This window comes from Pipistrellus hanaki (genome assembly GCF_964339955.1).
Source record: "Pipistrellus hanaki genome assembly, chromosome: 1".
In the NCBI taxonomy this organism is placed as follows: Eukaryota; Metazoa; Chordata; class Mammalia; order Chiroptera; family Vespertilionidae; genus Pipistrellus; species Pipistrellus hanaki.
The window spans coordinates 32,240,203-32,265,534 of record NC_140503.1 but is presented as its reverse complement, the minus strand read 5'-3'; the positions used below and the strand labels follow the sequence as shown (position 1 = coordinate 32,265,534).

The following is a 25,332-nucleotide window of genomic DNA, read 5'->3' as shown; positions in this document are numbered from 1 at the left end:
TCCTGGTGCAAGCCAGCCTGGGAATGGGTCCTTCAGGAAACAGGTTTGTGCTGGTTCCTCCTGCAACATTAGTTTTCAAAGAGTTAAAATTAAAATTGTCCCTGGCCAGTTTTTCTCAGTATATAGAGTGTTGCAACCTGCAGACTAAAGGGTCCCGGGTTTGATTCCGGGCAAGGGCACTTCCCTCAGCTGCAGGCTCAATCCCCAGCCATGGCCAGGGTGCATGCGGGAGGCACCTGATCGATGTGTCTTTCTCACATATATATTTTATGTTTCATTCTCTCTGTCTCTCCCACTCCCTCCCACTCTCTAAAAATCAATGGAAAAATATCCTTAGGTGAGGATTAACAAAGAAAAGAAAAGAAAATTAAAATTAATTTATCTTTTATTGTTATTTCTCTTTAAGGAAAGCTGGGTGGTTTAATGATGACCTCTGGATTATTGGCCTTTATGAGGCTAACCCCTAGGTGTGTGTATGTCAGAAACAACATGGTGCCCATGGGTCAATGGGCTGGCGCATCAGGGAAATTATTATTTATCTAAAATGCTTCACTTGTACTTTTGACTGATATTTGCTGAGAAGAAACTTTCAATATTTAAAATATAAGAATTTTGCTGAAACCAGTGGATAGAGCATCGGTCTGTGGACTGAAAGATCCCAGGTTCGATTCTTGTCAAGGGCATGTACATTGGCTGCAGTCACATCCCCAGTAGGGGGTGTGCAGGAGGCAGCTGGTCGATGTTTCTCTCTCATCCATGTTTCTAACTCTCTATTCCTCTCCTTTCCTCTAAAAAAAATCAATAAAATAAATTTTAAAAAATAAGAATTTTTGCCTCTGTACCTCAGGGTATAATTATTTAGCAAGATGAAAACAGTTATGTTTGTGGAAGTTACAAAAGGAAATAGTCTACTGGAATTGAAGAAAATATATTACATTCCTTACTTAAGCTTCAAGGTCTGTGACTGAAATAGTTCTAAATTATAATTTCTCCTGATTTATGATTCACATAATTAGAAATATTCCCCAGAATTTGTGATTTTCTTATTTATTAAACAACAATAAAAAGAACTTTTTTTGTTTAGAATGTTTTCCTTTCCCTCAATTTATATGCAGGCTCTTATGTAATTCTTGGTATTTGCCTTATCTGTTGGCACTGGAAATGGCAGAGTGACCCAAGACCCAACGAATGTAATAAAGCCCAAATCTTCCAGTGTCTCTGGGTAGAGTGTCATATGATGTCAGGGACTCACAAGTTGAGAAAGGGGTTAGGCTAAACTTTTGGGATAAAAAGAATAAGGAGAAAGGTCTCAATGACAAGCTGATTCCTTCTATCATTTCTATTAATTTTATTCTTACCTGTTGTTTTATGACTCATGTATTATGCTGTGGAGGATGGGTGAAGAGAGGAGCTGAACATGGGAGAGAGCTGTGTAATGGGACAAGGGACTTTCTTTTTCTTGAATAAACCTTGCTTGGGATGTTTAGCTGGAGCAACTACAGAGAAAAACATTGCACTAACCCCATGTTGTCAAGTGGGCAACTCAAGATCATAAAACTCTAAGGTCATGTGAACCACCTCTGTCTTCATTTTCTCTTGAAGTTGCTCCAGATGGTTATAAAAAAATGAAAATTTCATAATGACCCTGATCAAGTCTTCATCATCAACTTTGTAAACTTCAATCTGTAGATGAGGCATGTGCCAGGTAGGTAGACTTATATGTGCTGGGGTATTTCACTCTTCCTAAAGACTGGCTAAAGTTCTTCTAGACTGACCACCAAGCAACCCTGGAGCTATGTAAAAGACAGCTAGTAATGTAGCTTCCATTTCAGAGCGTCAATATCTTTATCTCATGGAATAATAGGATTGTATGGTGCATTGTCAGAAAGACTACAAGGAGGCTTTTGAGACCCAGCTATGTCCCTATCTCAAGTTGTAGGCTGGGACAACTCACATCTATTGTAATACAGTGGGGGCCTCAGCTTCCTTAGTTGTCATCACAAACAAATCTTAATTTACATTTTATGGAAAATTCACTGTACCCTCATACCTCCTATCCTCGGACCTTCTCAGATTAGAAGGCCACTCCTCCCCTTCACCTGTTTATTTCCTCCTGCTCTTTTAAGAATCACTGCAGGAGTCAGTTCACCTGGGGAGCTGTTAAACCCTGTTGCTCCCCAACACTCTATGTTTTCCTCTCTCAGAATACAAATCACAGCAGAGTCTATTTTCTTGGTCAATTGCCCCACTAGAGGGCAGGAACCAATTTAAGTTTGTTTTTCTTAAAATTTTGTCATCAGTACTTAGTAGAGTGACTGACCAAAAGAACATGTGTGGAAAGTGTTTGTTGAGTAAGTGAATAAATCTGAAAATCAGGGACTTGGCACAGTGGATTTTTAAGACCCCTGGAACTTTATAGTTGAATGAGTCTGAGGTAAGGTTGGGGAAGGGGAGGAATTGATGCTAAATCTTTAGGGAAATAGGATAGGAGGGATTTTCGTTAAATCCACTTTGTTCTAACACTTGGACTTACTGCAACAACAGAGTGTAGAGAAATCACCAGTGGGGGGGGGGGGGAGCGTGCAGGAGGCAGCCAATCAATGATTCCCTCTCATCATTGATGTTTCTATCTCTTCCTTCCCCTTCCTCTCTAAAATCAATAAAAATATTTTTCAAAAAATTCTGTCTAAAAAAATCCTACAGTTTAAAAAAGAAAATTGCATGCAGATCTTCCATACATTAAAAGATAAAAAGGACAGTGCTGAGAGTTAAGGGGGAGGAGAGAAGTACTCTTTGGTAGGTTACTACCAAAGACCCTCAAATAGAGTGAGGCTCACTCCCCATTCATTGTACAGACTTGGAGCTGGGGGCCAAGAATATAAATGCCCTGCCCAAGATAACCCAGCTGATCTCAGGAGAACAGCCATGATGCTCACCACATGATGCCTCCAGGATGTCCAGGAGGCAAGCTGCCTTAGAAGTAGGTGGTACCTCCCTCTCTGCTCTGAACGGCAGACCCATATGAGGATTTAATGTTCCCAGTGTGTCATTCCTTCCCCTCAATAGAAGAAACATTACAAATCAAATCTGATAGGATTAACAACTATCTCAAATCTCAGCCTTTGTATGTGGGCACAAGACTGGAAGAGTTGTGTGTTAATTAAATCAGTACAGTTGAGACTTGACTGCAATTCTTGATTCCTTAATATTCAGATTTCCATGTGCTGAATCTTCCCAAAGTAGGGAAATCTAATTTCCTTACCTGTTCCGAAAGATGGAGGAGTGATGGATTCTGGGCTGTCATCTTCAGGCTCTGAGACGGTGACAGTAGGGACTGTGTCAGGACTCGGTTTCAGACAGATATCTTGCTTCTCGGGGGTCTTCTCTTGGGTAGCAGTTTCAACAGAAGACTCAATTTCAGTCAGTGTGATTTTGATGGGAGCGGTGACCAGGGAGGCTCTATGGTACTCTTCAGAGAGATCATCTATATAAGGAGCAAATGTTGATTCTTCAAATAAATGGTCCTTGAGGATTTTTCCCTCCACAGGAGCTGGTTTCTCTGGTTCAGGGGCTTTTTCAGATTTTATTGAGATTTCAGTGTTATTCTTAAAGTCAAAGTCTTTCTCTTCCAACTTGGGATGATGTTGCTCCTGAGAGCTCACCTCCTCTGGCCTGGCTATGTCAATGTACTTGTAAGCTTCTGCTTTCATCTGGTCCAGGGGGTCTTCTAAGATCTTGTTCACTTCGGTGGACTCTGCAGGAGTCATCTCTATTCCAGAATCAGAACTAAATAAGCCGCGAGGCTCCGTCCCAGGCACGTCTGGTAAGGAGGGCCCAGGGGGACTTAGCTCCTCAGGGCTCTCTGATGTGGTGACGTGGCCATTTTCTTTCTGAAGAATTCCAGTGAAATATGTGGAATCCTCCTGAGGTGGGTAACAGATGTCGGAAATCAGAGATGTGTAGCATGCTCCTTCCCCATCCTTTGATGCTGTTGAAAAGGGATGATCCATGGCACTGGAGACATCTGCCACACCTAGGAACCAAAACAGCAGTAGAGGGTGAGTGGGCACTAGGCTTCAATCTTCTCTCCTGCCTAACCCACCACCTACCCCTGCCCTGTGGAGACACGGCATCCTGTCTCCTCCACACCTTGGGGTTTCTCTCAGCACCAGGATGTTCATTTCTCTTGATAGCCCACAGCACCAGCGTGTCCCCGGCAGCTGACTACAGAGCTCTCAGAGCTGCCATAGCCAGAGAAGTTGGGGACAGATCCCAGAGGACTAGAACATTGATTTTCAACATCAACTACCTTAACACACAGTGACTTGGTCTTACTTAGTATTATTCCATAGAAGCCCTCTTTATATCTAAAGCATTTATGACTCTTTAAGCGGAGGTGAAAATGTAGGCTAATTCAGGTATGAAAGTGCAACATTAGGATAGCCAACTGGGGAGAGGGGCTGCTGTTGGACTCAGAGCTGGAAGAGGCCCCAGGAGACTCTCTCATCCAGCCCTTTCCTCGAGGGACTCCTGGATGGGTACCATCCCTTCTCTTTTTAAAGGTCCTAGCTTTCCGATGGGCTCATCCCAAAGTGGTATCACCTTAATGGTGCTCTTACTTATTTCTTCAGTTTTCTCATTTTGTTCCTCTCCCATTCACTCATCTACTGCCCATTCTTTGCCTTCCAGTGATACTCACAATGGCCCACTGGGGATTTCTTAGTTCCACTGGTGGTGCTAAGGACAAAACATGTTTCCAAGTTGGAGTCTATAGAATGTTTTCACCTGCCCTTTATTCTACTCATAAACCAGTCAAAAGTTCATTAACAGGCAGAAGAGAAAAACCCTCTATTAATTTTCTCGGCTGTAAAATGTTATAAGAAAGGAAGAAAACTAATAATGTTTATTGAGGTGTTGCTATATGCTAAGCAGTTGGATTTTACCTAATTATTACAACTATTTTATAAATTAAGTCCCACACTCTCAACATACAAGCACATCTCTCTCTCTCTCTCTCTCTCTCTCTCTCTCTCTCTCTCACACACACACACACACACACACACACACACACACACACATACACACACACACACACATACACACACAGTTCCCAAAAGATAGGCAAAGAATATTCCAGATTAGGATACCACCTCATCCTATATAATAAAGAGGTAATATGCAAATTGACCCACACACCCTTGCACAAGATGACGGCCCCCATGTGATCAAAGATGGCTGTCACAAGATGGCTGGCAGGGGAGGGTAGTTGTGGGTGATCAGGCCAGAAGGGGAGGGCAGTTAAGGGTGACTAGGTTGGCAGGGGAGGGCAGTAGGGGGAAATCAAGCCAGCAGGGGAGAGCAGTTAGGGGCAACCAGGCTGGTAGGGGAATGGTTAGATCAGGCAGTCAGGAAGGCAAGCCATTGGGAGCCAGCAGTCCCGGATTGTGAGAGGGATGTCCGACTGGGATCGGGCCTAACCAGCAGTCAGACATCCCCCAAGAGGTCCCAGATTGGAGAGGATGCAGGCTGGGCTGAGGGATATTCTCCCCTCCCGCCCCCCCCACCCCAGTGCACGAGTTCTGTGCACTGGGCCTCTAGTAAAAGTAATAAAAGTAGTAGCTGTAATAAAATAGTAACAGCTAATATTTTAGTGTTTGCTGTGTGCCAGACATAATTCCAAGCTTTTTATTAATATTGACTCATTTAATCATCATAGCTATCTTAGGAGATTGGTGCTATTAGAATCATTTCACAGATGAGGAATGAGGAACAGAGAGGCTAGGTACCTCACCTAAGATCTCACCGATAGAAAGCAACACAGCCAGGATTCAAACCCCAGCAGTCTAGAAGTCTGCCCTGTGGACCTTCTTAAAATCAGTCTGTGAAATTTATTTTTTTCAGTAATTTTGAATCTAGTATTATCACAAGTAAATGTAATTTTTGCATTTTCCTAGCTGTTTTCTTGGTTATATGAGTCATTGTTTGTCTAAGGGGAATGAAAAAAGCACAAAGCCTCTTCTCCATTCTAGTACTTTCCTGTCTCAGCACCTTGGCGCTCGCGTGGACCTCACTTTGCTTGGACCTCTCTTCCCCCAGATACCTGTTTACCAAACTCCTCATGCTGATCTTTGTCCAACTCACCTTCACGAGGGAGACAACAATGTCCACTACCTAAAACCTATCCTGCCGTCTCCACTCCATAGCAACCCTGTTCCCCCTTACCCTTCTCTATTCTTTTTCTTTTTCTGTATAATTTGTCTCCTCCTAATGTACTATATAACCAATTTATTCATCTATTACTTATGTATTGATTGTCTCTCCTTGCTAGGCATGCTCCATGAGGGCAGGAATCTTTGACTATTCTGTTTGGTAACACAGTTCAACACCTACACACACTAGGTACTCAGTAAATATTTGTGAAATTTAAAAAGTGTGAATTTTGGAAGTAAGTATAAGTAACAGGATTGTGTGAGAAGACAGGTTGGCAGATTCCCCCAAATCCTTTAAGGATATTCACTTCACTCAGCAAGTGGCCTAATCTTGTGACCAGTTCAAATGTGTACATTTCAGCGAAGCTTCTAATTGTCCTTCCTTTGCATATGGCAGCCCCTTTTCAATTTGGACCAAAAACAGCTCAATAGCAAAAGGAATAATATTAATGATGAGCATTATTGTCTACCATATATAGATCACCAATGAAAAAGCTAATAAATTTAAATTCATGTGTGCACACACATCTTTATCCTCAAGAATTTTAAAAGCTTCTTTCATTATATGGCTCAGCCTACACATAGACCTCACCAGACACAGGAAAATCAATCCTGAGATATTTCATTACAGACATTTGAATCCTGGGATTCTCTGCCCCAATTATCTGGAACCTCTTCCACAGGTGAATAAGTAATTGTTCAACTGAAAGGAGGGTATGCCCGTGGATATAAATTGTCTGGAGTGTGGGGGTGGGGAAGGGGACGCTTTTCTGATAAATGCACAGTAGGTGTTATCCAGGGCTGCGTCACAATCATTAGCATTCACCTCTCACTGCATGCTTCTATTGCAGAGGCCACCACCAGGCTCCTGGCTCTTATCACCTATACCTGGCCTAGTGCATAGCCCTCCATTCCACGGTCTCTGACACCGTCATCACCCTACACACAGCTCAGCAACTGGCCCCAGGGTTCTGCCTTGCTTCACCAGATAATCCTTAAACTCTGCAGCTTGGCAGTGGAGACGCTGTGCATGCCATCTGGTCTCACAACTTTGTCTCCACTGGTCTTCAATCTCACACTCCACCAGCTTTTCAAATCCTGTCTTTCACTCTCCAATTCAGACTCTAAGCTCTGATTAATATAAACTCTCCATCACTTCTCTAACACTTTATCCTTCCAATCTTTACACCAAAAACTCTGACTTTTAGCCTCAAACCATAAAGTTAAGCAGCTTTAAATGCCCCTCCTCCAAGATGAATATGCTGGTCACACCTGTCAGGACTGATTCTTTCCTATTGTTCCCCCTCTTCTTTCCTACAACACCTAACTATACTGAGCATGTGGCATGGATGACATACGACTTCTCTATGTCCAAGTTATCTCCTAGTAACCTGTCAGTTCCAGGAGTTTGATGCTCATGGTTTGCTCACTATATTGTATAGTAGGCACCAATACAAAATGAATGAATGAATGAATGAATGAATGAAACAATCAATCAATCTGTTAACTTAAAAACATTCAAACCTGTAAAGAATTTTTATGAGTTTATTTGAGCCAAACTGTCGATAATTGCCAGGAAGCAGAATCGCAACATTGCTCAGAAGAATGGCAATTTTTCACCTTGTTTTATACATTACAATTAAAGGAGGAGACATAAGTGGGTTACACAAAATCCTTTGGTGATAGATTAGGGAGTCAGGAGAAAGCAAAATGGGGATGGGGTGGGAGTGAGAGGGTTGGAAGGGAACCTCTGGGATTGGATAAAAAGTAAAATGATAGAAACATGCTTCTTTTAGCCAAAACCGGTTTGGCTCAGTGGTAGAGCGTCGGTCTGTGGACTGAAAGGTCCAGGGTTCGATTCTGGTCAAGGGCACGTAACTTGGTTTGCGGGCACATCCCCAGTAGGGGGTGTGCAAGAGGCAGCTGATCGATGTTTCTAACTCTCTATTCCTCTCTATTCCTCTCTGTAAAAAAATCAATAAAAAATATATATATATATTTTAAAAAGAAACATGCTTCTTTTACTTAGATGGGTACAGGATAGTTAGCAGTCAACAATTAACAATGAAGGAATTTATGGTTTCTGTCCTGGTGCCCAGGCACATTTGATTGTGCCCTAAAGGGTCCAGAAAAAGGGAAGTTACAAGTTACCCTGACATTTCATAGGTATGTTATCTGAGATGCAAAAAGACAATAGATTTCTTTGTCAGGGAAGATACAGCCTAGGATATGACTATCCACTATAAACTGCTTTTAGTTAAAGTTTTAATTTCAGACCATCCTCTGTGGTTACTTTTGGTCTTTGAGTTTGCAAGACTGCCATGCAGGCCTTCTCTGCGCTTATCAGGTTACCAGGTGGCCCCTTTTTTTCAATTCACAAATTGATCAATCAATTTATTCTATGCAGCTATTGAGAACAAACTAAGACTAATTGATAAAAGTTACAGTGAGGATGTGTTTAATATATCAAGTGAAAGAACAACCCAGAAAATCGAGTTACCCAACAATGGGACAGAGCAACATCTCAGAAACGAGAGTGTTCTGATCCTGGGGCGGTCAGAGAAAGGGGCCCAGGGTCTGCCTAGGCAGGAACCAGCATTTGGTGAGAAGTTGGATGAAACAACCACAGAAGTCCCTTCCAACTTTCTATGATTTATGTACTGATCGGCTGCCACTGTAGTGGGACACAACTTCCTTTATTTCTTCCTTACTTGTAAAACAGAATACAATCTCCCCTGAGGTGAAAATTATATAGGGACTTCCCAGACATATGGTAACAATTGAGGGCATAAGAATCTAGAGTACACCTACATTTAAAGAGCGACTATGAACAGAATCAACACTTGGGAGGAATTTCCACCCCTGATATTCTTATCCTACTACTTCTGTCTTGACCAGAGCGCCCAGCATACAACTGAAAGGGCCCCTTTGCCACATTCTTCAAATACCACCAACTAGGGGAGGAGGAACAAAGTCACTTGAGTAAATCACCCATTTAAATGGGACTGTGTGAGAGCCCTCATAAAAGCAACAAATAATCAAAATCCTCTGAATGTGGCCATGCCCCATTTTCTTAGACTGCACCAAGTACCCTGAAAGAGTCTCAAGGTTCTAACTTATTGAATTTGAAAATGTTACCTACATTACAGGGTGCCTATCAGTCAGAACTCTTGCAAACAGAAAGCCCTACTAGACAGTAAATTATGCGAGAGCAGAGTCCTGTGGGATTGTTGGAATGGGGAAGCCAAACTGAGCCTCAGGCTCATGAAAGCCCATTAATTCTTGTCAGCTCTTCCTGCAGAGCTGGCAGAAGTGAGGTCTGAGAAAGAGCCGGAGCCAGTGACCCCAGGCAGGGACCAATATTGTTCCACTGTTAAATACAAACCCACTAAATAAAAGCTCTTTCCTTGCCGAGATGAGAAATTACTGCTTGCTCTCTATAACCAAGGATTCCTTGGAACATCTGACTTCTTTCTCTCCAGCTGTTTCCTTTGCCATCTAGAAGCCCAATTCCCGTGGAAGAAGATATACAATGGTAGGACCCACAGATGCCCTCTCGAGAGGTGGCTGGGCAGCAGGGCACCACAAGTTCAGTTACCTGGATGCATTTTATATTTTCAAATTTTCATTTTACAACTAACTTTTCAGGGAAGTTCTGATCATAAAAACTAAAGACTCCATTGGTCACAATTTCTTGTCAAAAGTCTGGTGGAAGAAAGATGAAAGTACGCTCAAACCCCTGCCATTAAATCACTTGTGCTGATAAAACCAGCTTTTTGTAGTCGCCAATGTTCTAGGCCAGAAATATTTATCATGAGCTAGACAAATTCCATAATATCATAAAGGGTAGGTGTTTAATTTAATTCTTTGGCAATACTAAGGAATGAGGCGACAAAGATGACTAGCTGAAGGTGGTTTTGATTTCCTTAAGGAAAGTTTCAATCCCAAAATTCTAGTTCTGAGCTCTGACTCATCCTCACAGAATCAAGTTCATTCCATTGGTGGCCAATAGCTTAGGTTTGTATTCAGGCTCTGCTACTGTCAGTTGTCAGACTCTTGGCAAGTCAGCCTCTCTCAGCCTCAGTTTTTTCATTTTTAAAATGGGGGTAATAATAGTTCCCATCTTTTTGGGCTATTATAGGATTAGATGAGATGATGCACTTAGCTGTGTGCCTGGCACACAGTACACACTCAATAAAGGGGAGCTGCGGATTTTATTTTTACCTCTATTTTGCAAGGAGGACACTCAACATTTGCAAAATATTACCATGTCCATTCGGTATAGCCAATCACCACTCATCTTGCCCGCTGGGGACTGCCTTAGATGATCAAGTCCCCAGAGTGCAAGGCCACTCCTGTCCGCAGAATTCTATGAGTGGGTGGTTGCTTGTACTTTCTAGTGATGCTACTGACACAGATCTGTCCCAGTCGTGGTGATGGCTGACTCGATTGTGTAAAGTTGAATTTACCAAGATGATATTCAATAAAGAAACGAGTGTTTGGTACCCATGGATGAGCTTTCTCCCTTGTGGATGGAGCTCTTGCTAACCCCTTAGGGTAAAGATAAAGGGTCTGTGGCTTAAGATGACACTTTTATAACCGAATAAAGCCCTTCTTACTACTCTGAGTAAGGAACTTAGAGAATGCCAGAAAGAAAGACTGATTATAACAAAAGGGTTTTCTGAGCACAGTGGTAGATATACCCCATTAGAGAAGCACCTGGATTAAAAACAAAACAAAGCGCCCTAACTGCTTTGGTTCAGTGGATAGAGCTTCGGCCTGCAGACTCAAGGGTCCCAGGTTCGATTCCGGACAAGGGCATGTATCTTGGTTGCGGGCACATCCCCATTAAGGGGTGTGCAGGAGGCAGCTGATTGATGTTTCTCTCTCATCAATGGTTCTAACACTCTCTCTCCCTCTCTCTTTCTCTCTATAAAACTCTAATAAAATATATATTAAAAAACAATAACGACAACAACAACAACAAAAACCCAAAACAAAACAAAGCAAAGACACCAGTTACTGTTTGAATAGAGCCAATACTAACAGGTACCGAAAACATTGGTCCCAATGAATTAAGAATATTTTTAAAAGGGGGGGGGGCATAATTTGTAAAAATCTGGAATGACAGTGGTGGAAGGAGAGATACACTTCCTTATTCAAGAATTCAAGGCCAAAACCAGTGGCGCATGAAGTGAATCTGGATTCACTTTCCCAGAATCCTTTGCCCTTAGGCTGCCCATGTGATGGATGGCAGCAGCCTGCACAGAGGTTAGGCTGTGCAGCTTTCTCCGAAACTCCCACTTATCTTTCCTGAGAGCTAAAAAATCAGCAGTCCCGCAGTGTGGGGGCTGCGACACATTTGACAAGAGAGCCACCTAGGATGGATGGGCATGCCAGGGCGGCTTCTGGAGCGTCTCTGTCACCTCAGAAACATTTCCTTCTGAAATGAAGTGGCCTGTGAATTAACGTGACAAATGGGTGCTGAGAAGCCCAGGTGCACTCATTCTTTAAAATTTTATCTATGTGATTAGTTAATAGAGTGAAAGAGAAAAAACAATGAGCCTGCATTCTCTCGCAAAAGATTCTAAGACAAAGATGATGACATGCTTGGGTGTTTAAGACTATGAGTAAGTACTCTTTCTTTTTCCAAATCCCTGCCTTATTTAAAGCCAGGATAATAGATTTAGCTGTTGGGATTGCAAAATTAATGTTTAATGAGAAGTGATTCAGCAAGTCTTAGGGTTTTCTTTCCCCTCTGAAGAGCCTGCGGAGTTTTCCCTTGAGCAGAAAATTCTGTTAGAGGAAAATACCTTGTCTGGCACAGGAACCCCTGACTGTGTCTCCGCCAGTCCTCATAGCGCCTTGGAAAGAATAAAGGGGCAGAATGCTGAGATAAAACGGGAGCGGAAGTTCTGATGTGCCTGGAAGTGCGAGGCATTTTTTGCCGGCTGTCCAAGGGAGGAAAGGGGATTCTACGGCTTTCTGTGGGAGACAATCCTTTGGGGAGGCAGGGAGGAAGTGAATATTACTAAAAATTTACTTTGATCTTAAGAAAAAGGCCTTCAACCCCTACATAGAGTCTCATTGCTTTTTTAAACAGCTTTGTTGATGTAAAGTTCACAAACCATAAAACTCACTCAAAGAGTGCAATTCAGCAGTTTTTGTATCTTCGAAGTTATGCAACCATCTCCACTATCCATCCACCTACTCTCAATGTTTTTCTATACGGAGAAATTTTAAGTTACCTCTGCCACACAAAGAGTTACGTTTGGAACAAAAGAAAGGCTAATTTTGCTCTCTGACTACCAAGGAAAATAACTGTTCTCAGTCATATTTCCTCAATGCTTGGTATACATAAATAGTAGCAAAAATATGCCCTATAAATTTCTGTTGGCACTTTAATGGTTCTTTTGCTCCCTCCCCCTACAAAGAATCATCTAGCTACTCCCCATAATTCCTTTTCACATGACTGTTCCCCCTTTCTTACAGCTAGACCCTCTCACTTTCTATGTAAATGACTGATAGCCCCCTGTGTTCTCCAGCTTCCAGCCTCGCCTCTTCTGCGTGCCCCCCTGCACGTGGCTGACAAACTCATTTCCCTAAAGCACCACTTTCCCAGGTCAGTTCTCTATTCCAGAGCCTTTGGTGGTCCTCTTTGCCTATCCACTGGCTTGGAATTCAGGACCTTCATCGAGGAAGTCCCCATCTATCTTTGTAATTTTATTTCTGAGCCTGCTCAAGAAATACACCATTCAAGCCCACAAACATGAGATTCAACTTCTAGGTTTTTATTCAAGCCCTTCCCCTCAACTGAAAGGCTCTTTCACTTCTCCCCCAATCCGCATAAAGTCCCTGGTAATGCCTCACCTCCTATAGAGATTCTCCCCCTACACCCCGCCCCCCAATACTGTTTCCCTCATCTCCACCCCAAGGCTTTTCTGCCTTTGTCACCAGTTGTTATCTGTTGACTTGCTGAGAACCATGTTTTCACTTCTTCATATCCCTGAGTCTCTAGCACTGTGCTTTGCACATAATATGTGCTTAGTAACTACTAACTGGATAAGTACCTCCATATTCCATCTGAGTCATAATTAAGAGCTTTTACTACCGTGTTTCCCCGAAAATAAGATAACCTCCGAAAATAAGACCTAGCGCATGGAAAGATAAGACATCCCCTGAAAATAAGACCTAGCGCAACTTTGGGAGAAAAAATTAATATAAGACATTGTCTTATTTTTGGGGAAACAGGGTAGTAGAGTAAGCTTTCCCATCAATCATATGTTAATCCAATCAAAAAGGTTTGTTGAACATATCTGCCTTGTGCAAAGCACTAAAATAAAGGACATTTCCATACAAAAATAGGCTTAGTATTAACCCACCCGCTGTATTTACCAGACCTTGCTCCTTCAGATTACCACTTGTTCCAATCGTGGCACATGCACTTTCTAAGCAGCACTTCAAAACGTACGAAGAAGTGGAAAATTTGGTCTCTGAATGGTTTGCCTCAAAACAAGAAAAGTTCTATTGGGATGGTATCCCCAAATTACCTGAAAGATTGCTGGAAATGTGTAACTAGCCATGGACATTACTTTCAATAAAGTACTTTTGATGTTTCTCTTGAAATTATCGTGTTTTCTTTGATTACAAAATCTGCCATAATTAACCGGTACACCTAATACATCAAAGCAGATTTCAAACTCACAGGCTGGATACTTTTTTGAGGTACACAGGCAGAAGAGAATGCTTTTGTTTTGAAATGCAGTTGTCAATAGCTACCATTTTGCCCTATACATTAGTCCTTCTTCCTCAAGTTTTCAAAATCTCTGTTCTGCTAGTCATGGGATATTTGAAATTTATTTTTTGGTTTTGAGCATTCCTAATTTCAAACACAATCTCATGTTAGAACACACACTGTAAGAATAGAAATACATGAACGACATTTTCAGACAAATTAGCAAAAAACTGGAATTCAGGGCACATCACTTGGTAGACTCAAGAGCAAACCCTTTGACTTTATCACACATACACACACTCATTGCAGCCAAGATAAAAATGCTATATATATAGAAAATTTATTCTGCTCGGAATAAAGAAAATGGGCCCTATAGGCAGCCATACTAATCAAGAAAAGTGACAAGGAAGATTAATGTCCTTTATCAACAGCAGCACTCATTTTGCTCCGCTGAGCTATCGGATCTCTGGGCCGAGGTAGACGGTGTGCTTAAAGCAGGACAATAACTCAGGCGCTAATGTGCCAGAGTGGGGAGTATTGATCCAAATGGCTCTGAGTGCTCAGTCAGGAAACTACATCAAGGTTTCTTCTCACTTTCCTTTTATCCTCAGGAAGAAAAAGGAAATAAATAATAAGCAATTCATTCAAAACATGCATGATTTCTGACATCAATGCAAAATTTCAATCAAGTGTACATGCTAAGGGGAAATGAAAATATTGCATTTGTCTAGTAGAATCTACCTACATGATGATCAATACATTGCATTTTTCAAAAATACATTGTGAACTAAAAAAGTAATCACATTTACCATTGCAACAAAAAACTAAGATACCTAGGAATAAATTTAACCAAAGAGGTAAAGGACCTGTACTCAGAAAATTACAGGACACTGAAAAAGAAGATAGAGGAAGACATAAACAAATGGAAGAATATACCGTGTTCATGGATTGGTAGAATCAACATCATTAAAATGTCCATACTACCCAAAGAGATCTATAGATTCAATGCAATTCCCATTAAAATACCAATGGCATATTTCACAGAACTAGAACAAATTCTCCAAAAATGCATTTGGAATAAAAAAAAGACCCCAAATAGCGGCAGCAATTTTGAGAAAGAAGAACAATGTTGGAGGGGTCACAACACTGGATATCAAGCTATTATTATATAGCATATATTACAAAGCATCTGTTCTCAAAACTGCCTGGTACTGGCATAAGAACAGACATATAGACCAATGGAACAGAATAGAAAACCCAAAGATAGACCCAAGCGATTATGCTCAATTACTATTTGACAAAGAAGGTAAGAGCATACAACGGAGTCAAGACAGTCTCTTTAGTAAAAAGTGCTGGGAAAATTAGACGAATACATGCAAAAAAATGAAACGAGACCACCAACTTACACCATACACAAAAATAAACTCAAAATGGATAAAGGACTTAAACATAAAATGGGAAATCAAAAAGTCTCAGAAGAAGCCATAGGCAGCAAAATAGCAAACATTTGTCACAACAAAACTTACCGATACAGCTCCTAGGGCAATGGAAACTGAGGAGGAAATAAACAAATGGGACTACATCAAAATAAAAAGCTTCTGCACAGAAAAAGAAACTATCAACAAAACAATAAGAAAGCCCACTGCATGGGAGAAAATATTTGCCAATGTTATCTCCGATAAGGGTTTAGTTTCCAAAATTTATAGGGAACTCATACAACTTAACAAAAGGAAGATAAACAATCCATCAAAAAATGGGCAAAGGACCTAAATAGACAGTTTTTGAAAGAAGACATACAGAAGGCCAGAAAACATATGAAAATATGCTCAAAGTCACTAATCATCTGAAAGATGTAAATCATTTCTGACAATCTTACACTTGTCAGAATGGCTATCATCAACAAATCAACAAATGACAAGTGCTGCTGAGGATGCAGAGAAAAGTGAACCCACTTTCACTGCTTGTGGGAATGCGGACTGGTGCAGCCACTGTGGAAAACAGTATGGCATTTCCTCAAAAAATTAAAAATGAACTTCCATTTGACCCAGTGATCCTACTTCTAGGAATATATTCCAAGAAAAAAGAACACCAATCAGAAAGGATATGTGCACCCCTATGTTCATAGCAGCACAATTTACCATAGCTAAGATTTGGAAACAGCCTAAGTGCCCATCAGCAGAAGAGTGCATTAGAAAACTGTGGTACATTTACACAATGGAATACTACACTGCTGTAAAAAAGAAGGAATTCTTACCATTTGCAAAGCATGGATGGAACTGGAGAGCATTATGCTAAACGAAATAAGCCAATAAGAGAAAGATAAATATCACATGATCTCACTCATTTGTGGAATATAATGAACAACATAAACTGATGAACAAAAATAGAATCAGAGTCATAGAAGCATTGAACAGATTGTCCAACCTATGAGGGAAGGCATGGGGGTGAGGGGTAAGAGATCAACCAAAGGACTTGTATGAATACATATGAGCATAACCAATGGACACAGATGGGGAGGAGGGGAGGGCATGTGCTGGGGGTTGGGGGCAGCTGGGAAAGGACAATGGGGGGAAAAGGAGACTCGTGTAATAGTTTAAATGATAAAGAATTTAAATTAAAAAAATACATTGTGTTTTTAGGAATTTGGAGAGGAAAGTGAGATGGACTCTGGGGTTTTGAAATATGTATAATTTTGCAAGGAAGAGGAAAGCAGTACGAACTTATTTTATTAATAGAAATAATAGCAAAGGCTTAGCAACGAATAGAAAAGAATCCTGACTCCAATAGGAGAGACTGAGAAGCAGAGGACACTGTATTTCTTTGTTCTGTACGATTTCATAAAATGAGAGCAGAAGCCAAAGCCAAATGTGTCCTGGAAAAGGAACTGGCAACCAAGAATTATGTCAATAATTCAATATGAGCATTAAATTTTCATGACTCTTTAAAAACTTCTAAAAATAATCTGCAGACGTTATCCCTACATCTGGTGTTGGGGGCCCTCTCATCGAGACTCCTAAGAATTAAACTTTGTTTTAGTTAAGGACTGAAATCACAGATTGAGCCATAAACAAAAGTCAATTCCACTTAAGTGTTGTTGATTTGTAAAAATATGGCTAACAATTAGCTGGAATTAAATCTCTCCCTCATCACAAAGGGGTTTTCAAAATAAATGCTTCTTGAAAAGAGAGGATGGAAAGAAATGAGAGAATCAAGGCTTCCCTTTCCTAAGTGTGTAGAAACAGGTCTTCTGTTCTATCTTTGTTTTTATTATTTTTACTCTAAATGCATGAATGTTATTCAACATCTTATTTTTTATTACCTGGAGGTTGGTACAGCAGCTGCTCTTACACATGAGAAGAAACCCAGGGTTAAAGCAGAGCTATCCAGTTGCTGCTCATTTTTTATCAGTTGACTCCAGAGAAGCTTTTTTTTTTTTTTTTTTTTTTTTTAAATGAACCCCTTTAATGGAATTCTTTCATTTAATCATTTAATACTTCAGATTTTTTCTCTACATGGAAAGATGAATCATTTCAATATTATTTCTTAACATATGTTTATATCCTACACATGAATCTTTTCTTCTGACTAAAAGACATGGGAGGAAACTTAGAATTTGTTGAATTCTTGCTATGTGCCTGCCAGCCACCACGATAGGTCGCAATCAATGGCTCAATCAATGCCTAAAAGTCCTAATCATGCCACTTAATAAAAATGTGGAAATTCTAAGTCAAGTTTAGGTAATACCATGAGATTTATGAAGACAAACCAAACCTAGTATGATACAACAAACATGATATTTTTCTGTGTTTATTTAACTTCATTCATCTAATACCTACTATGTGTTAAACATTTATCACAGTAACTGGGGATACAACAGTGAATGAAACAGATATACAAGGGTGGGCAAAGTAGGTTTAGAGTTATGAGCATACAAAACAAAGAGTTTATTCTTATTTTATTATTTATTAATTATTGTGCTATTTTCCATATGAACAATATAAACCTACTTTGCTCACCGCTGGATAGTCTTGGGGCCCATGGAAGGCAGAAGCAAACAAGAAACAAACAGCTATGCAGACATGGCAGAGACTGCTAACTGTCCTCCTGTGTCTAGCCTGTCCTTCCCTTCAGCAACAGACATCTCTGTTGGAAGGAATTTTAGCCTACGGCTATCTAGTTAAAAGACTACATACACTTCCCAACCTCCCCTTTGTGTGAACACAAGACTGGGATGTGAATGGAAGCAAGGTGTGCTGCTTCTAGGTCATGTGCTTAAAGAAGAAGCTGGTTGCTCTTCCCATGAGCTAGCCCATGAACATGGTCTCTCTGAGCCAGCTTTGACAAGGCAGATGACAGCAACAATGAAGGGGTTGGTAGGAAACAAGTCAGATGAAATTGGAGCCCTGGATGACCTTCTGGGATACACCCTTATCTGACTGCTCACCTGCCTCTGGACTGGGTAATAAGAAATATACTAGTTTGTTTGACCACTCTATTTCTGTATCTCTTCGTTATAGCACCTTAGGCTATACCAGTGGTCAGCAAACTCAGTCAACAGAGCCAAATATCAACAGTACAACTATTGAAATTTCTTTTGAGAGCCAATTTTTTAAAACTTAAACTCTATTGGTAGGTACATTATTATTAACTTAATTAGGGTACTCCTTCAATCGCACTGTACGTGCTCACCCACATGTGGTATTTTGTGAAGAGCCACACTCAAGGGGCCAAAGAGCCACATGTGGCTCTTGAGCTGCGGTTTGCCAACCACTGGTCTATACTAATATAGCAGACAAATAAAATAACTGACAGTTATAATACCTGGTCTGAAGGAAACAAACAAGTGGATAAGAGAAAAAATAAAAGGTTATCAGTGGGGAGGGTTTGGTTACTTTAGATAAGATGCTCAGGCCACTCTAAAGAGATGATATTTAAGCCCAGAGGAAACTATGCAACCTTTTTGTTTCCTTAGGATTCCTTCCCTCAGTTCTTTCTCCCTCCCTGTGTTTTGATTGATTTGCTCTTTTTACTCTTCATCGTGGGCCAGGGTGCAAATACTATACACCTATATAAAAGCGTTGGGATAGGCCCATTACTGGATTACTGACCTCTCTGAATATACCTTGGCTGTCATCTTTATGAGAAAAGACAGACATATGCATCAGTTAACAGGCTAGTGACAAACCTTATGTTATACCTCTTTTATTATATCACACCAAACTGGGAGGTACTTGAGGGAAAGGATAGTACTACTGTCTCTGCATCGCTAGCACAGTACTTAGCACTTAATAAGAATGCAATAAATTTTTTGAATGACTAGGTTTACAAAATAGGACTCACCAAATGTTTGGAGAATTCTCTTTGCTTTGGTTACACAAAAATATGACCTCATAGCAGCTGCATCTTATAAGACAGCACTTCTAAAGGTGTTCTGGTCCAACGATTAAAACCAGGATTCAGATCATCTATCCTGTCCTCATTTGGGCTGGACAACTAGAGAGAGCTGAGGTATGGCACTCCCTTGAATGTGGATGCATCATGGTTTTATTGTCATCTTTGTCCACCTCCCACAGAACCTTGGATTGTGTTTAGAGGGCTGAACATTTTCTGCACTCTCACTCCTCCACCACAGTTTCTACACTATCAATGACTCAGGGATGGGGGCAGAAGAGCCTTAGCCATGAAATGACTATATTAGGTCTTTGCGCTTTATCACTAACATATTAATATGGTTATATTCCACTCCTTTCATTTAATTCTATGTGTTTCACTATTTAAAAAATATATTCGCTGATAAAAAGGATTGCAATCACTGGATTTATTTAACTTTCCTTTGTACTAAACACTGTGTTAATAGCTATAAATGCATTAACTCATTTAAGCTCTATAAAAATTCTAAGAGGGAGGCACTATTATTTCTAGAGTGATCAATCATTCCAGTTTGCCCAGCACCAAGGGGTTTTGCAGGACATAGAACATTCAGTACTAAAACTGGAGTGTCTTGGACAAACCAAACCCGGTATTAAACTGGGAGTGTCTTGCTCACCCTGTGAGTAGCCAAAGGAGAATTTGAACCTGGGTAGTTGGATTCTAAAGCACTTGTTTTTAACCATGATATTATAGTACTTACTTTTTTTTTTTTTTAAGTATTCTTTACTGTTATGAACTGAATACTTGTATCCCCCAAAAACTTTATGTTGAAGCTCCACTCCTCCAATGAGATTGTATTAGAACAGCATTTTTCAACCGCTGTTCCGCAGCACACTATGTTGCCTGGTGTGCCGTAGGTGCAGACAAGACAAGAATTTTATAATTTTTCACTATTTTGTTTACTTAATATTTCATAATAAAGTAATTATAAAATACTTTCTTTGTGTTTATTTGATTCCTATTCAAGAGAATTACTTTATATATAGTCAATATAGGCACAGAGTTAAATTTTTTAACATTTTCTAATGGTGGTGTGCCTCGTGATTTTTTTCATGAAACAAGTGTGCCTTTGCCCAAAAAAGGTTGAAAAACACTGTATTAGAAGATGGAGCTCTATGAGGTGATAAGGATTAGATGAGGTCATGAGCCAGAGCCCTCATAAATGTTGTTAGTGCCCTTTTAAGGTCAAGAGAGTTTGCTTCTCTCTACTGCCCACCACGTGAGGATTCAGCGAGAAGTCTGCAACCTAGGAGAGGACCCTCCCCAGAACCTGGCCAGGCTGACACCCTGACTTCTGACTTTCAGACTCCAGAATTGTGAGAAATAAATTTGTTGTTTATAAGCCACTCATTTTATGATATTTCATTATAACAGCCTGACTGATGGAGATAATTACTAAAAAAAATGGAAGTTCCATCTAGGGCAGGGGTCCTCAAACTTTTTAAAGTGGGGGCCAGATCACGGTCCCTCAGAGAGCTGGAGGGCCGGATTATATGAACTACTAATTCCTACTGTAACACCTCGGCTGCGCTCACTGCCGAAAAAACCTGGCGGGCAGAATCAGACTCCTCTGCGGGCCGCATGTGGCCCGCGGGCCATAGTTTGAAGACCCCTGATCTAGGGTATGTAGTAAATCTATATATATAAAAGCCTAAGTGACCATTATGACTGGCCGGTAGCTATGATGTGCACTGACCACTAGGGGAACAGACACTCAATGCAGGAGCTGCCCCTGGTGGTCAGTGTGCTCCCACAGCCAACCTCCTGTGGTGAACCTACCTCCCACAGTCCCTCCTCCCAGCCAGGCAGCCTCCCGTGGCACCTCCCCTTAGCTGGCAGGCCAGGTCCAATTGGGACTGAGCAAGACTGGAACTAGGCAAGACGGCCCCGATTGCCTGCTAAGCCAACGGACCCCATCCATGCACGAATTTGTGCACTGGGCCACTAATGTTAAATAAAAACAGTGATAGCCAGAGAGTCTTTTACATGGAGTCATGTCATTCTGCACTGTGATCTCCTTCATTAGAATGTTTTCAAAACACTATTGACATAACGCACTTTGAGAAAGACAGTTTTAGACTTGGTGCCTGAATAAAGTCGTCAATATCAACACACAGCGAGCATGAGGCTGTATATTATGAACACGAATTCTCTACTAAACCTTATTATAAATGAAATGCATTTTTCATGGGCTCTTTCCTCAGCAATGAGTTGTTTTGCCTCTGGAATTCCAGTATAATTAATGAGACCTGTGCTGGGAATCCTCAGGGGCAAGCCCTGCTTCTTGCAGAATCTGTCCCAGTGTGCAAGAAGCTGAGAAAGCAGAACAGCCATTAGTTGTTTTGCTTAAAGATTAAACTCAGTGAGATAAAAAGGGTTATTTCTCTTTGCTTTAATCACACAATGGTCTACATGATCCCTGGCAACGTCAAAGGTCTAGCCACCTCTTGACTGGTTGAGGGGGAAAATCCACTTTGGTTCATCATGTGATCACTGGGAGGCCATCTGCCATACAAGGTCAATAAGCACTTCTCACTATACTAAGCCAAGACATGGTCTGCTGCCCTCCAGGAGTTTACAGTACATGGGCTCCTGTAAAAGGTAATGAACAGAAGATACAGCAAAGACAAAGTGCTGTGGGAATGCGGGAGAGGGAGCAGTCCTTTCTGCCTGTGAGACATGCAGGAGCAGCCAGGAGGAGCTAGTGTTTGGGTGAATGGATAGGATGGCAGCAGGAGGAGATAGCGGTCCCCTCTCCCCAGGCAGACACACAAAATGAGCAAAGCCATGAGAAATTCTGAGTCTTAAGAAAAAAGACCATCTGAGGTAGTTAACTCTACATATGTGGAACACAGTAGGACAAAGAAATAAACCAAAAAGCCAAAAACAACATAAAACTTGGAATTTCAACAATTAATGCATGATTTTCTTTTATTTAGATGGCTGGGATCTGAAAATGTATCAGGTTTGCATTAAGGCCAGTTGTCATAACTCTACTCATTTCGATGATTATTTCCCAGAATTTATCATTGAAAATCTTAATGTTACAGACAAGCTATATGTATTGTACATACTAGAGGCCCAGGGCATGACATTCATGCACTGGAGAGAGGAGGTTTCTTAGTTCAGCCTGCACCCTCTGATAGTCTGGGACCCTTTGGGGATGTCCAAAACCAGCAGTAGGACATCCCCTGAGGGGTCCTTAGCACTGCCACAGAGGCGGGAGAGGCTCCCACCACTGCTACTGTGCTCGCCAGCTGTGAGCCTAGCTTCTGGTAGAGTGATGTTTCCCACGTGGGAGCGCTGCTCAGCCAGAAGCTGGGCTTGCTGCTCCTTAGCACTGCCTCGAGGCAGGAGAGGCTCCTGCCACCGCCGCTGCACTCACCAGCCTTAAGTCCAGCTTCTGTCTGAGCGGCACTCCCTTTGTGGGAGCGCACTGACCACCAGGGGGCAGCTCCTGAGTTGAGCATCTGCCCCCTGGTGGTAAGTGTGCATCATAGCAAATGGTTGTTTCACCGTTCGGTCGATTTTCATATTGATGTTTTATTATATAGGCTAGCTTCATTTTCAAAAATCAGAAATTCGTGGTATTATAGTGATTAGATCAACTACAGCTATTAAAAAACGAAAACACTTAGATTTCAAACTAGGTTTATTTCCAGAAGACTTGGCAGCCCTGAATATTTTATTTAAGAACTGTGTAATGGCCTGAATTTCCTTATATCCAGGTTTCTTATCATTAACAGGATCTGAATTTTGAATTATTTCTCTAATAACTCTAATAGAGTTGTGATGGTCCCATTTACATTATCCTTCCCCAACTGATACTCTGGTTTGGTATTTGGAAACTATTTGGGTAGAAGAAGGGAGCCAAATGTAGCCATGAAATCCATCAAAACCACAGGCCTCCACAGGGTCTTTAGCAGGCGTCTCTCCAAACAGGTTGACTAAAAATTAGGACGAGTTGCCGGTAAAGCCATCAGTCTGAACTACGTGCGAGAAGTGCAGGCACTGCTTTTTAAGGTGCTAGGTTGGCTTTTACAAAATTAAAACCCCAGTGCATCTGTGAGCACCAGGGAGGTTCGTGAATCATAAACATTCATCAAATGTCATGCCTAAATTAAGTCTTATCATCAAAGAGTATGTATTAAACACCCACATACTGCACACACAAGGCAGTAGATGAGACACATTAGCAAAGGAATGCTGTATCTTCAGCCATGAAAATAATTCATAGTAAGTGCCAAACTGCTGCTGGAGGTCATAAAGATTATTCTTCTGCCTGGCTGCCCTCACCATAAATTTCAAATAAATGATGGAATCGGGTAAGTTCTCCCATATGCTGAAACCTTCCCTGAAGTGCTTCATGTTCAATTACCCTTAACGTAAATGAAAGAAAGGCTTATGCACTTCCAACTGTGCTTCTTATGGATATGACAAGACATTCTCAGAAGAATCACTCATAAATTCATGGCATTTGACACTGCCTTTTAAAATTATGGGACAATAAGAAACAGTGAGAAGGAGTGTCTACGTTTAAATTGTCAAAGTACCATTTTGTTTTAGACTTCCAGTATGCTATGCATTATTTATTGCTAGTGCCTTTTGTAATTACTTTTGGTAGTACATAGACAAAAATAATTCATGAAAGCTGAACAAATAGAATAGTTGAATACAAAAGCACCAAAATTACTTTTTATATCTGGTGGCTAAAGACACACACAGTTGGTAGGAAAATACAAGTTTTACTCAGTCAACTGAGCTTTTGTCTACAGAGCATTAAAAAAATGTTTTTTTTATATCATGTCATTGACTTTTAAAAACTAAACTGTATGAATCAACCTATTGTTTTTGCAAGATCCTAAAATCATTTTACATCTGAGGGAGTTTTAGAACAAGATCCTAAGATCATTTTACGTCCGAGGGAGTTATGTTATTCCTCATAGAATTCTTTACTCCTTAGTCATATATATATATATATATATATATATATATATATATATATATATACACACACTCATTATTTTGCATCCCCTATTGTTCATTTTGCCAATCAGTACATTTAACTGCCTTCACTACTCTAGTAGGTAACATGAGTGCTAGCAAAGAAGCAAAAGTAGGTCAAAATAATTGCTTTCACCTTTCCAAATTAAATTCCAAGACAGCCCAATTCTTTCCTATCCTCTAAAACAGGGGTCTTCAAACTACGGCCCTCGGGCCACATGCGGCCCGCAGAGGAGTCTGATCCTGCCCGCCAGGTTTTTTGGGCAGTTAGCGCAGCCGAGGTGTTACAGTAGGAATTAGTAGTTCATATAGTCCGGCCCTCCAACTCTCTGAGGGACCGTGATCTGGCCCCCACTTTAAAAAGTTTGAGGACCCCTGCTCTAAAATGTAAGGCGGGAACATGCACTGAGAGGAAGTCTTTGGCATGACAGATTCCTTAGCTAACATGATGCTAAATCATAAAGCGATGACTGTGCATCTTTTTGGCTTCCTCCTTTATGCTCTAGGGAGCTCCTCGGCTGTGAAAAACACTCATTCCCCAAGATGAACAAGATCATTCGTCATTAGTTAACACCTCAGGTTTTCAAAGAACTTGGGCAACCTAATAGCAATAGCCTTATTAGTCAATAAAGGACTGATTTTGCCATTTTAGAGATGGGGAATTTAGGGCTTAGGGAAAAAATAAAACGAAGAGATGTATTGTTTATAAAACCCTGTGGTTATGTCTCTGGTATCCCCATGAATGAACTCCAAATCAATGGCTCTACCTGATAATGGAGCTCTTTGGTGCACTGCATGCCCTTGGATGAGGCTCCTGCTACGGCTGACATATACAGCATTCTGTCTCTAATGAATAGTGTCCTGGCAAATTTTTAGAGTGATGTGTTTCAGATGGTTTGCTATAAATTAATGTAGTAGTAAATTTCTTAATTAAGGATATAATTGCTCACCTTA

The 25,332-nt window shown here is 40.9% G+C and overlaps 1 protein-coding gene across 2 annotated transcripts in view; it reads right to left on the bottom strand.

Annotated features, from left to right (window-relative positions):
* Window positions 1–25,332, bottom strand: part of RTN1 (reticulon 1) — a 168,275-nt gene that overhangs the window by 75,055 nt on the left and 67,888 nt on the right. For both annotated transcript variants that reach the window (XM_084894847.1, XM_084894846.1), the window contains exon 2: window positions 3,263–4,033. In XM_084894847.1, the coding sequence (XP_084750973.1) occupies window positions 3,263–4,033 (771 nt within the window). The remainder of the gene's footprint in view (window positions 1–3,262; window positions 4,034–25,332) is intronic.